The following is a 14,044-nucleotide window of genomic DNA, read 5'->3' as shown; positions in this document are numbered from 1 at the left end:
CAGTATTTTGCCTTAATCTGAGGATAATATCAATGCTGGGTGGCTTAAAATTGAAGGAAGCTATTGGAAAATGAAAAGAGAGACATGGAGACGATTATGATCCAAGGACCTGCCTTCAGACAGAGTACACATTATAATATCTTTCCCACGAGTTGGCGGCCTGTAGAATCCACCCAGTATTGTAATGACACCTCTAATGGTTTTGGTTCTAACCAAATAGATTCTGAATGTGAATTGCAACATAAAAACACTGCCTCCCAATGACAACAGAATGTGAAACATCAGCCAGACGGCCAAAGGACCGAGGTGAAGATTTCGCCAATGAGCAACGGGAAGGAGGAGGACACCTTTCGGCACATCATTGGTCATAATTTTGTGTCGTCATTTTTGGCTCTGGGGTGCCGGCCAATCACACTGCCAGGCGTTACTGGAAGCCCTGCTTCCCTGATTGGTTAATGTGCAGGATGAAGCGTCAGCTACGTGATGACGTAGGCGGTGACGGAGTTCCGGCTTGGCTTGTGGACTGTCAGAGGAGAAGGAAGTGGCTTCAATTGTTTCATCAGCGGAGCGTGTGATGGAGGTTAGGGCAGTGACTGAACAGATGGAGGCCATGGATCTGGAGGGCCAGGTGAGTGTGAGCCGGGGGCTTCCCTGTCTCCGCCAGCTGCCGACCCCTCTCGCTGAGTACGCCGGTTGGACTGAACACCTTTCCCGGCTTGGCTTCCGCTGTGGAGTGAGGAGGGCTGAAGGGACATTGTCCACCTCATGGTGGTGAGGTTTCTAAATCCAGAGTCACCTGTTTAGACTACGACTGTTTGGTCAGCAGCGGGTGCAGATGTGGTGTTTGTGTTTGTGTTTCTGACAGGAACCAATACTTCACTGGACGGTGGTCTAGGGACAGTTTACTCTGCTTTCTGTAGCCTCTACTGCAGCTATTATTCATTGTGGAAGCTTTGACAGGGGACTGGTGACTCCAGTGAGACAAATCACAGCTGACCTCAACAAGAACACCTACATTCTTTCAGCAAGGCCCCCTGAATATTTGTCAGGAGTGAAAGCCCATGACAGGGTTTTACTTTTCTAGATATACTGATGAATTGTACACAACGAATGGTTAGGGCCTGAAATACACTGCCAGGAAGTGTGGTGGAGGCAGGTTCAATGGAGCCATTCAGGAGGGCATCAGATGATTAGTTGAATAGGAGCGATGTGCAAGGTTACAGGAAAAAGGCAGGAAAATGGCATTAAGGCATAATGCTTATTTGGAGAGCTGGTGCAGACACAATTAGCTGAATGGCTTCCTTCAGTGCCATTCAGTGATTAGCTGAGTTTAGGATGGCCAACCCTGGTTGGAGGCTGTCCTGAAGATTTGTTCATGCAAGGTCAGCAAATGATTTTGTGTTTATCTGGTGGAGGTTGGGTTCCCGTAGTTGGGCACCTGTGTTCATGATTTTTGCATCAGTTACTATTAACTTTTAAGGAGAGCATCAAACTTAAGGAAAAAGCATATAAGTAGGCAAAGATGAGTGGCAGGCCAGATGATTGGTCAGAATATAAAGAACGGCAAAGAATGATTAAAAGGTTAATCATTGGAGAGAACTTAGAGTATGAGAGGAAGCTAGCTAGAAATGTGAAAAAACAGATAGTGAGAGTTTCTACAGGCATTTAAAAAGGAAAAGAGTAAGTAAAGTGAGTGTCTGTCCTCTGGAGTGAGACGATGGGGAGTTAATAGTAGATAATAAGGAAATTAATTAATAATGAAAAATGGGGTTGAGAAACTTAGCCATGAATGAATGGCAGAGCAGACTCGATGGGCCGATTGGCCTAATTTCTGCTCCTATGTCTTATGGTCTAAATTGTGGATGAAATGAACAAGTATTTTGCTTCTGAGTTCACAATACAGGATTCCAGTAGTAGCTGTAAATTATGAGGTGGAAGGGAGAGAGGAACTTCATGAAATTACAATCACTAGGGAAGCGGTACTGAGCAAACTGATGAAGCTGTGGGTTGACAAGTCTCCAGATCTGGATGGCCTTCATCCTAGGGTCTTAGGTTGCTAAGGAGGTAGTAGATGCATTGGTGTTGATTTGCCAAAATCCACTAGATTCTGGAAAGGTTCCATGTGACTGGAAAGTAGCAAATGTAGCCCCTCTATTCAAGAAGGGAGGGAGGCAGAAAACAGGAAACTATAGGCCATTTAGCTTGCCATCTGTCGTGGGGAATCGATCATTAAGGAGGTGATAGCTGGGCACTTAAAAAAAAAACTCAAGGTAATTTTTTTTTTCATTCAGGGGACATTGGCTTCGCTGGCTGGACCAGCATTTATTTCCCATCCCTACTTGCCCTTGAGAAGGTGGTGATGTGCTGCCTTCTTGAACCGTGGCAGTCCATGTGGTGTAGGTACAACCACAAAGCTGTTAGGAAAGGAGTTCCAGGATCTTGACAGTGACAATGAAGGAAGAGTGATATATTTCCACGTCAAGATGGTGATTGGGAAGAATCAGTATAGTTTTGTGAAAGGGCAATCATGTTTAACCAATTTATTGGAAATTTTTGAAGGAGTAACATGCACTATGGATAAAGGGGAGCCTGTAGTTGGACTTCCAGAAGGCATTTGATAAGATACCACATCAAAGATTCTTGCGGAAAATAAAAGCTCATGGCATAGGGCGTAACATATTAGCATGGATAGGAGATTAGCTGGCTGGCAGAAAAAGAGAATATGCATAAATGGGTCTTTTTCTGATTGGTGTGACTGATGTGATGAGTGGAGAATCACCGGGATCTGTGCTGGGGCCCCAATTTTTTTCAATTTATATCAATAACTTAGATGAGGGGAGCAAAGGCACAGTAGATAAATTTGCTGATGGCACAAAGATAGGTAGGAAAGTATGTTGTGAAGAGGATGTAGGAAGGTCGCAGACGGTTATAGATAGGTTGAGTGAGTGGGCAAAAATCTGGCAAATGGAGTTTAATGTGGGAAAATTTGAAGTTGTTCACTTTGGCAGGAAAAATAAAAAAGCAGAGTATTACTTAAACGGAGAATGACTAGAATTCCGAGGTGCAGTGGGATATAGGTGTTCTTGTGCATGAGTCACAACAAGTTAGTACGCACGTACAGCAAATATTTAAGAAGGCTAATGGAATGCTATCCGTTATTGCAAGAGCAATTGAACGTAAGAGTAAGGATGTTAAGCTTTAGTTGTACATGGCATTGGTGAGACCAAGTCTCATACTGTGTGCTGTTTTAGACTCCTTATTTAAGGAAGAATGTAAATGTGTTGGAGGTGGTTCAGAGGAGGTTTACTCGATTGATACCTGGAATGAGTAGGTTGACTTATGAGGAAAGGTTGAACAGACTGGGCTTATTTCCACTGGAGTTGAGAAGAGTGAGGGGTGACTCGACTGATGGATTTAAGATCCTGAATGGTATTGACAAATTGGATGTGTTGTGTAGGAGTTGCCTTTTTAGGATAGAGATGAGGAGAATTTTTTCCTGAGGGTTGTGTCACTTTGAAACTCTGTCCCTGGAGGCGGGGTTGTTGAATATTTTTAAGACAAAGGTAGATAGACTCTTGTTAGGCAAGGGAATCAAAGGCTGTCGAGGTAGATAGGTATGTGGAATTCGAAATACAAACAGATCAGCTATAATCTTGTTGAATGGAGAGCAGGCTTGAGGGGCCAAATGCCTACTTCTGCTCCTATTTCGCATGTTCATATACACACAAGATCTGAGAACCAAGAGACTACCCATGTGGAGACAAAGATGAAACCTGAGGTGGGTGAGGAACTCTGAGTGGGGGACCATTGGTAGAAGACTGCTGATTCCACTATTAACTAATACTAACTCATCAAAAGTGTACAAATGATGAATAGTTATATTGATGAGGCTTAGATTTCCAATATAATTGACAGTCTATATGTAACTGGTAGTAATACATGTAATGCTCTGATATCCTACATGTAAGTAATAATAATCCTATTACTGATATTCACCTGATACTTTCACTAGAAAGGCAGAATCACCCTCTACTGCATAACATATTCTTCAGATATTGATATTTATTTTTTGTGCTTTCAGCTTAAAGTTGCATCTGAAAAACATAAAGGAGGAGGTAAGAAGAAAAGTATTAAGGATGGTGGTGATACAACAAGAGCAGAGGTGAGAACTATTTGTATTTACGTTTTTGTACAGAACAAAAACTATGCTAGTATTCAGCTGTTGGTAATTTTTGGGTCACTGAAAATTTTTAGTTTCTGATTCAGTATAAAAAGAATTGGTCTGAAATTCTTTGGTATTCAATTCTTTTGTATAAACATAAGTCAAGCTGGGTGTGCCCGCACCCTGCATCACATGCCACAGTGTGGTTATCCTTGCTTCATTGGATCAGTCTATTTCATACTCTTCAAGTAACCGCATGGCAAACATGTAGGCAGAAGTATCAGGAGAGTTATTTCTGGTGTCCTGCCAATATTTATCCCTCAGTCAACTTCAGTAAAATAGATTGTCTGATCATTATCGCTTTAGAGTTATTGGGAGATTGCTGAGTGCAAATCAGCTGCCAATCTTCTACATTGAAGCAGTGATTTCAAAGTAATACTTGTTTGGCTGTAAAACATTTTAGAACATCCTACTTCTTGTGCAACACAAATAATAAGCAACACCTTGACTTTAAAATTCTCACCCTCGTTTTCAAACCTCTGTAATCTTCCAGCCCCGCCACCCTCTGAGATATTTGTTGCTTCTAATTCTGACTTCTTAGGTATTCTTGATTTTAATTGCGCCACTGTTTGTGACAGCACTTTCAATGACGTGGGCCCTAAGCTCTGGAATTATCTGTCTAATCCTTCCACCCTGTTACCTCTCTTTTCACCTTTTAAGATACTCCTTAAAACCTGCCTGTTTGCTCAAGCTTTTGCACAGGTGCCCTAATGTCTCCTTGTGTGCTTGGTGTCACTTTTTGTTTTATAATGCCCCTGTGAAAGCCTTGGAACACTTATGTAAATGCACTATTATGTAAATGGGAGGTTGGTGACTTAGTGGTAATGTCGTTGGACTGGTAATCCAGAGGCCCGTATGTGTGTTAGCACCGGCAAGCACTTGTAAATCAGTGTCTCTGGTCATTGACTTTTCCAGACCATTTTGAGTTTTCAGTCATTTTTGTTGGCAATTCTTGATTTCCAATTCTGCAGGCATTTCAGTTATTTTCATATTGTTCATTTATTAAGGTTGATACATTAGGAATTTTACTTGCGTCAGTCCTTTGCTCAACTGGACCACAATTCAGCAAAGAGTTTTTATTCACAGGAACAACTTTGAAACCATGACACTCCATATCACATACCTTCTCTTTCCTTTTGTCCAGTTTGCTTCAAAGTTTGAGAATCTCATTGCTTTTTTCCCGACGAAGTTCTAACAGTTAGTTTTGGTTTTTAATTCTGCAACCAATTATTCTGATTTATCAACGATTTCTTTTCTTGTTCAAGACATTTTCCGTGATATTTCATAGCAACTATTGATGCTTGAAGTTTATCAAGTTTTAACTGAAGATTGACCTTTGTTAAATTTGCTTCTACAACTTTATCATTTAGACATTTCAAGTCCTCAGTCAAGTGTTCTACTTTCAGCGAATGTTTCTCAATTGTTCTCACCAAGTCTCTCCTTTCGTTAGCAAACTTCCCTTTCACACATGAAAGTTCATTTTCTACATTAATCAGGTTTTCCTTTAATTGCTTGTTATCGCCAATAAATGTTTTCTCTTTGGCCACAGTAGTTTCCTGAAGTTTAAGTTCAACGTGATCAACCGCCTGCTGCAATACAGTCGTTGCCACATTGCAGCCTCCTCTAGCCAAGTCATTACCCAGAATAAAATCCACCTCTTCAAAAGGTGATTTAGGAATAATTCCCACTGTAACAATTCCATTTACAAAGCAACTTTTATACGTTAACTTTACACAAAGAAACAGGTTCATAAATTCCATCAATATCCCTTATTAATACTTTTTTCTTCATAAAACTATCTGGAACACAAATTGTATCATCAGAACCATCAATGATTGATCTGCACCTGTATTCCTCAAATTTAAACTGATTACTTATTTTGTTGAAGGAGTAAGGGGCCACTTCTCCCTTGGATACAAAACATCCAGTCCCTCTAACAGCTTGACTTCACCAGTAATCAAAGAACAATTCTCTGGACTATCCTGAACCAAATCCCTGTTCCCTGTATGTTCTGAGGGAACATGTTTCACCTGTACTACTGCTACAGTTTTAACAACCATTTACTTTTCTGATGCAATCTTTCCTAGGGGTTCTTTGGGTGTTCCTACTACTGCATGAGGTCTACCATTTAATTTCCAGTAATCAGCCCTAACATGTTCACCTTGTTGCAATGAAAACACCTAGGTTTTCGAATGTTACTTCCACCCTCAGCACCTTCCTTTCTGGTCTGAGGAGAAATTTCCTGAGAATTCCCAACTGTCCCTTCTCTTCCCTGACTACTTGCCTTCCTTTCACCTTCCCATCTTCTATCCTTCTCAGATTTATGGGGATGACAGGGAAAAAAGTTTTGAATAATGGACCAGTTCATAATTGTCAGCCATCTCTGCTGCCTGTCTAGCTGTTTTAACCTTCTGGTCTTCAACATGGATTCTAGCTACAAGAGGAAGTGAATCTTTAAATTCTTCCAAGAGAATTATTTCCCTAAGAGCTTCATATGTTGTCTCTACCCTTAATGCCCTCATCGAATGGTCAAAATTACTTTGCTTTACCCTTTCAAATTCAATATAGGTCTGCCCAGGCTGTTTCCTTATATTCTGAAATTTCTGCCTGTATGCCTCAGGGACTAACTCATATGCACACAGAATAGCCTTTTTTAACTGCATCATAATCCACTGATACCTCTTCTAAAAGTGAAGCATAAGCCTCATGAGCTCTACCTACCAACCTAGACTGTGAAAGCAATATCCAGATTTCTTTTTGCCACTTCATTTACTAGCTACCTTTTCAAATGAAATAAAGAATGCCTCTACATCCCTTTCCTCAAACTTTGGAAGAGCTTGTACAAATTTAAACATCTCCCCACTGGGTTCTGATTTGGAAATAAGTCCTTCCTCCACTACTGGTGCCTTTTTTTAATTGCCAGCATTTTAAGCTGGAATTCTCTTACTCTCTCCTTTCTTTTTCCTCCTTTTCTTTCCTCGCTGTTTATAACTCCCATTTCTGTTTTCTTTATCTCTCCTGCCTTTATGCCTGTTCCCTTTGAAATGCTCTTCCGCTTTCCTTTTTCTCCAATTCAATCTTTTTCATTTGCAACTGAATTTGAGCCCATTCCAATGACCCACCCCTTGGAGAACTCCGGTCTCTGGAGTATTCCTTCCAACTTTAAATACGTTATACCTTCAATTATATCTGATTTCCTTACCCCAGCAGGTAATCCCAATTGTGACTTATCTGCCAATTCCATCAGCTTACTCTTGGTTAATTTCTGTAAACCAGTCAGAATTATATTTTCCACCTATAAAAAAGCCTTAGTAACCTCCAATGCTATTTGAAATTCCAACCTGTAAATACCTCGCAGCAACTCCAATTCTTATGTCCAGGAGCTCTTTACTGCCATGTACTTGTTAAAAGGATTCATTAAACCCCACCAGTGTCAAGGATTTCCAGTCCCAGACCAATTATTATTCCACATCCAATCACCCGCTGTCTGTGGTTCAAATCCCAGACGAGCCTCCACTTGTTATGATTCCCAGCTGAGGTTACCCCTGGACAAGTCTGATCCCAGAGTGGAACCCAACTTGACAAATCCTAACTTTTATTTGTTTATGTAGATGCGTGGAGAGTAACTACTGAGCAGAGACACATGAGCCAGCTGATGAACTTTTAACAAAAGGATAAAACATTTATTCAACAAGAAAAGATGAACAATATTATAATATTCCTTCACCCACAACTACACCTTTACAGATTTATACAGATTTGTAAGGTTAACACAAGTTACAAAAGCTATCTTATACTTTAATGTTCACAGTAAATACACAGTCCATCTAAGCCAATAGGCACCCTGTGGTCAGACACACCACACTCTGAAACCAAGTAACTGATGTCACCTCAACCAGATGCTATGAATCTCTCCTCAACTCCCCCCAGACATTTGTCACACTGTGAGCCAACCAGTCTCACTGAATTCTGCCCTTCACACTAGGGTTTCCAATCTCCACTCTTCTGCCTTGGAATCTTCTCCCAAATCGATGCTTTCTCTCAGACATCTTCCACAAGGGTTCATCTCCAGGATTTCGAACTTCCTTCTGATGTTCCTCTTCCCTGGGTCACCACATGCATTCAAGCTGCCTTCCATGCACTTTCTCTCACCAACTCAGCCTTAACAGTACGCCACTGCTTCACATGCCCATAGCAAAGAATTACAGACCTTCAGTTGTCCCTTTGAATCTTCTTGCTTCTTGCAAGCTGTTCTTGCTTTAAATATGCTTTCTGCAGTTTTTGTCCCTTTTAACCTGAAGTTGGGGCCTTTCTCTCTGCCCCTCGCTCTTAACTTCACTTAACAGGACCTTTTCCTAGGTTCCTGTCCTTCCTTTGACTACAAGGTCTCATTTGGACTTCCCCCTCTTCCACTCGCCTGGATTTTTGGGTTTTCCTTTGCTTGGGACCTTTTTGTTCTTTTGGGAAATCTGCAGTTCCTTAGCCCAGTGTCCAGGGTTCTGGCTTCAACTGAGTTTAAAGCTTCTGTTTCTTTCTTTCTGTGGGAGGAACCTGCCTATCTGGCCCCCCTATTGCTTGGCAGCAGCACTATTCTTTCTACTCTGGTGTTTACTTTTGGGCATCACATACTTCTCATTAGAAATGCAAGCAGCCTTTTAAAATGAAACTAAAACTCTATTTGACCTTTCTTGACACACAGTTACAGAAATACAAATCAAACTTAAACTTTAAAGCTAAAACTCATTCCTAACACCCACAAATACAAATATAACTTACTTAAGCTATCTCTCTTTCCTAACATCATCAGTGGTGTATTCTCCATGGCAACGCCACTTGCCAACCAATCAGCACTCTCTTCACATACATTATAAATTGTTGTTTTTTCCTTTTATTGGTATTGCAAGTGTCCTGATGAGTGCAAGACGAAAAGCTTAGACATGTCTCTTTTCTCAGCAATACTCAAGTTCTGTACTACCAAGCACTCATTATTGTTGTCAACCTAAATTATGTGCTGACCCACTAGAGGGGGGCTTAAATCCTAATTTTTTTCACACCTTACATTTTACCCACTGTCTCAAATTGGGACTTGAGATTAAATAGGGGAACAAATAGAGTAATAAGGTTGAGCAACATTTCGCATTAGCTGTTAACACACTTGTTTAATATGGGAAAGTTACTTGGTGAAAATAAATATTTTGTGAATGATCATGCAGTAAGTGGTTGCTATAGACTTTAAATATATAATGTAATTGATTGTTCATGTTTGTTTTGAACTTAATTTCTGTGTCAGTATTGACTCTACACTTTGTCACACCTGTGTTTAAAAAAGGATTTTTAATATATTTTCTACATTTTTATGTAGTGATATTCAAATCCTCAATGACCCAAAGCTTTGCAGCGTTATCTTCTGAAGTATAGTAACAGTTGTTTTATAAGGAAACATAGCAGCCAATTTGTGCAAAGTAATGACGTGAATGAACACTTAAACTTTTGAGTGGTTTTGATTGAAGGATGAATGTTGATTCGGAGAGCTGGCTGCACTTTCTCAAAGAAACGAGTGCCGTAGAATCTCCATTTAAACAGGTGGACGGGCTTCTGTTTAACATCTCATCTGAAAGATGCATCTCCTGCCTTCAGTACTTCCTCTGTACCTCACTTGAAATATCCACACTCAATCCTGGAATGGAACTTGAACCCACAAATTAGCTGACAGGGCTGATATTTTACCATTAAGCTGTAAGGTTTATGTATTTAATAATGTACTTGGCTTTCAGTCTTACTAATGAAGGTGACACTGTGATGCCGTAAGAATAGGTTGAGGCTGCAGTCCTTGTCTATATATACTGTACCAAAAATGAAGATTTCAAATGCAGGAATCAAACAGCTTTAGGTTTACTAAGGGTTAAATGACATACTCAGACAGTGCCCAAGATGACACTTTGCTGTAGTAGAGCACAAGTATGAATATTGAACTTGACGCTCTAGGTACCTCTCTCGCTCCCTCTCTTTCCCTCTTTTTTTCTGTTTCTTCTCTCTCCTTTCTATCTTCTATCCCCATAGTATAATTTCACAATTTGTATTTATTTCTAACTACATTACTTCATTACCAGCTCATAACAGCCTTTATCAGGAAGTTACTGGCCCTACATCTATCATGGTTCAAAGGCCTAGCAGGCTGGTTTTTAGATTTAGCAAGACATGGAATGTACTTATCATGACTACAGTTTGCAGAAGTGACTCCCTAAGTGTGTATGAATTCGTGTGAAAGTTCAGAAATAAATGAAACTTGTGTGCTTAACCTCCATCAGGCTGTTTGTGGATTCTGCCATTTTGATGCAAGCTCTACAGGCCTTGAGGCTAATACAAAATAGATTCCTTACTTGCTGTCATTTGTGAAACTGTGCTATTCCTCATATCTCAACCAAAGAATATACCATAAAGAAGAGTACACACTCCTGCTTGTTTCTAATTGAGGTGATATTGGAAGGCAACTGGCATAATGAAGTAATTTTTACTTTTTTTCTCCTCCCTCTCTTTAGTTGGATCCATGGCCAGCTTATATTAATGAACGCCTTGAACTGTACAACAAACTCAAAGCAGAAAGTGACTCTATTTTAGCAGAGCGTGCTATGAAAGAGAGCAAGCAAATAACAATTACTTTGCCTGATGGTAAACAAGTACAGGGAGACTCCTGGAAAAGCACACCTTACCAGATTGCCTGTGGAATTAGGTAGAGTACTTGTACCTGTACTAAATGTCTGTTTTATTACTGTATTCTGTAGAACCTGTAAAGACCTTTTTTAAAAAGGACATTGGAATTGTGGAAGGAGTAGAGATTTCTCTCTGAAGGAGAAGTAAAAGTTGAAGATGAATGTATAAGATTGTGGCTTTTCCCCCTGAAATAGCGAGGGTTAAGATTCAAAGTGCTAAGCTCAATAGAATGCATCCCCACAAATAGCTATTGAAGTAAAGACAAAAACAATGTTTAAAATCAAATTGGATACTTATTTAAAAAGAGAAAACAAAGTGATGCAGTGAATGGGCAGGTTAATGATTTACCTGGCCTGAAAAGTCTCTTGTACTGCAAATTCTGATTCTATATTTATTTAATATGAAACTCCATTCGAATTTCTTATAGCTTTTTTGGTGTATAAGGTTATTAACTGAGATTCTGATTCGGCCATGTGCCTTTACTTGGAATTCCATTACTTGGAATGTAGGAGATGAGTTAATCGGATGGCTTCTTAAAGTGCTTCTTAAGATGTTTTGGTCTATCGTTTCTTCTCAATCAGTGAACCATTGCCCAGTTCATTGCTGCATAACTTGCCGTTAAAATTCCCCATTTCCCACTGGCACTGTGCATGTTAGGTTTCATCCCTGAGGCCAAGCTTTTGGCAGGAACCTTGATATCAGTTTACTGCCCCAGCTGACCACCTGTGACCTGTAGTCTCCCATCTAACTCCTCCTCCACACCCCTGATGCTGTTCTTAGCAGTTCAAGAAGGCAGCTCGCCACCACTTTCTCAAGGGTAATTAGGAATGGGCAATAAATGCTGGCCTGGCTAGTAACACCTACATCCTATAAATGAATAAAAAAAAGCTAAAAATATAATCTTTCTTGACTGGCCTGTTCCTGGCTATCAGAGCCATGGTTTGGCTAGTTACTTGCCTCATTTTTAATTGTGGGAACGTTGTTGGCATAGAGAATTAGGACATTTCCAGAGATAATTCATTATGTGAACAGCTTTCAATATAGAAAGCACTACATTAATGTTAGTATTGTTATTTCATTGAATAAGGTTATTTCCTCTTGTATATTTGTTCTGTGTGTGATTAATCCAGTCAGGGTTTGGCCGACAACGTGGTTGTTGCTAAAGTAAATGGAATAGTTTGGGATCTGGATCGACCACTGGAAGAAGACTGCAGCCTAGCATTGCTTAAGTTTGAGGATGAGGAGGCTCAAGCTGTAAGTAGTCTCTGTTTATAATTGGATGAAACATTAATAATCAGCCATAATCAACAGGTCTTCCCCTTAGTGAATAATCAAAATTCAAATAATTGGGTAATAGTTTACTGCCATGAAAAGTTAAAACCCTGATCCTTGGCCTTACCTGAAGTAGCAGTGCAAAGTTAAAGAGAGCCAATAAAAGGTACATTGCAACCAGGATTTAGCCACAGTAAACTGGGAAGTCCTGATGAAGATTCTGTGCAAATATGAAATGATCAGTGTCATTTGCTTGTTTCATGATGCAAGGTGGTACATCATCAGATGCCTTTCCTGACAGTGCCAAACAAAGCTGTGTATTGGCTCCAGCACTGTTTGCCATATGCTTCTTGGCTGTGCTCCTGTATACACTCGAAGACCTTATCACAGGAGGACACATTAAATTCAGGACAGATGGCAAACTCTTCAACTTGCATAGGCTCGAGGTTAGCGCAAACGTTACTGAACAGCTACTGCGTGAACTCTTATTCGTGCCCAACTGCGCTCTTGCAGCTTACACTCGAGGACATTCAGCTGCTCATTGATCACTTTGGCCTAATCTTAGGACACATTGGCCTACAATAAGCCTGAAGAAGACAGATCTTGCATCACTGCGACCCTGGCCATGTACTCCAACACCCCACAGTCACTATCAACAACACATCCCTCCATTCAGTGTAGACATTTTGCTATCTTGGGAGTATCCTCTCCAATAACATTATGCTGGATGACAAAACCAACAATTGCCTGGCAAAAGCAAGCTCAAGGTTTGCAAGCTCACTCTCAGACTTTGGAAAGAACTTAGAGTTTTGTCTCAGGACAAATATCAAAGTCTACCAGGCAGTGAAATCACTTCTTAATGGATGCAAGACTTAAACAACCTACCAGCTTCATAAAAAACAACTAGAAGCATTTGTCTTCGCTGTCTGAGATCTGTTCGCAACATCAGGTGGCAGGACAAAATCCCTAACACCATAGCTCTTGCAAAATGCTGCATACTTGGCATCGAGAGTGCTCATCAGAGCTCACTTTTGTTGGGTTGGTCATGTGGTTTGCATAAAGGATTCGTGCATGCCAAAAGCAGTACTCTGCAGTCAGCTGAGCACAGGAACCCCCACCACAGGGTGCCCCAAACTTTTATATAAAGACAATCTGAACGCCAACCTCTGACCTTGCAATCTGGATCCCAATACGGGGGGGAAAAAAATGACCTTGGGCAGACCCAAATGGAGAAGCCTCTGTCATCAATTGATTTTGAAATTTGGGAGACAAGCAAAGCCAATGCCTCCATCCGTCCCTCCAACACTGACTTCTTCACATGCAGTATTTGCAATTGGTTATACAAATCGCAACTTGGCCTAATGTCAAACATGAGACAACTCAACCTAGACTGTAGATTGGTCTTTTTGTTCCTTGCGGATCACTCATCTGTCAAAGCGTCACTGTTCTGAGGGATTTTGTGCAGCAAGCTTTATTTTGTATGCTTCTACAAAGCTTGTTGGTCAGCATGAACCAATCCCATCCTAGCTCTGACTTGGAATGTGTGTAAAATATTTATTGAGTTGCAGTCCAGCAATTGAAAGACCTGATGGGCTGGATTTTGCAGTCATTGGTGATCAAACGACATCAGTTGTTCATGACATGTACACTTGGCCATGTTCTTTCTATGGGGTTAGCAATAAATGCTGGCCTAGCCAGCAACACCCACATCCTGTAAATGAATTTTTTTTTAAAATCATCAGAGCCAAAATGGTATAGTGCCCTTTACAGGGGAACTGGGATGTGTTAACAGAGCAAGCAACTGTGTATCTGTTTAACTGATGAGATTGAAGAATCGTT

The 14,044-nt window shown here is 40.6% G+C and overlaps 1 protein-coding gene across 2 annotated transcripts in view; it reads left to right on the top strand.

Moving 5' to 3' along the window:
- The first annotated feature begins 460 nt into the window (after window positions 1–460).
- Window positions 461–14,044, top strand: part of tars1 (threonyl-tRNA synthetase 1) — a 39,618-nt gene continuing 26,034 nt past the window's right edge. Inside the window, exons 1-4 of one of the 2 annotated variants that reach the window (XM_041188182.1) lie at window positions 461–628; window positions 4,082–4,162; window positions 10,762–10,952; window positions 12,064–12,187. In XM_041188182.1, the coding sequence (XP_041044116.1) occupies window positions 575–628; window positions 4,082–4,162; window positions 10,762–10,952; window positions 12,064–12,187 (450 nt within the window). In that variant the 5' untranslated portion in view covers window positions 461–574. Of the gene's footprint in view, window positions 629–3,670; window positions 3,779–4,081; window positions 4,163–10,761; window positions 10,953–12,063; window positions 12,188–14,044 lie in introns of those variants that run through there. The other variant, XM_041188174.1, reaches the window with a different exon arrangement.

The sequence above is a fragment of the Carcharodon carcharias genome, chromosome 1 (genome assembly GCF_017639515.1).
Source record: "Carcharodon carcharias isolate sCarCar2 chromosome 1, sCarCar2.pri, whole genome shotgun sequence".
Lineage (NCBI taxonomy): Eukaryota > Metazoa > Chordata > Chondrichthyes > Lamniformes > Lamnidae > Carcharodon > Carcharodon carcharias.
This window is presented reverse-complemented; position numbering and strand designations above follow the sequence as displayed.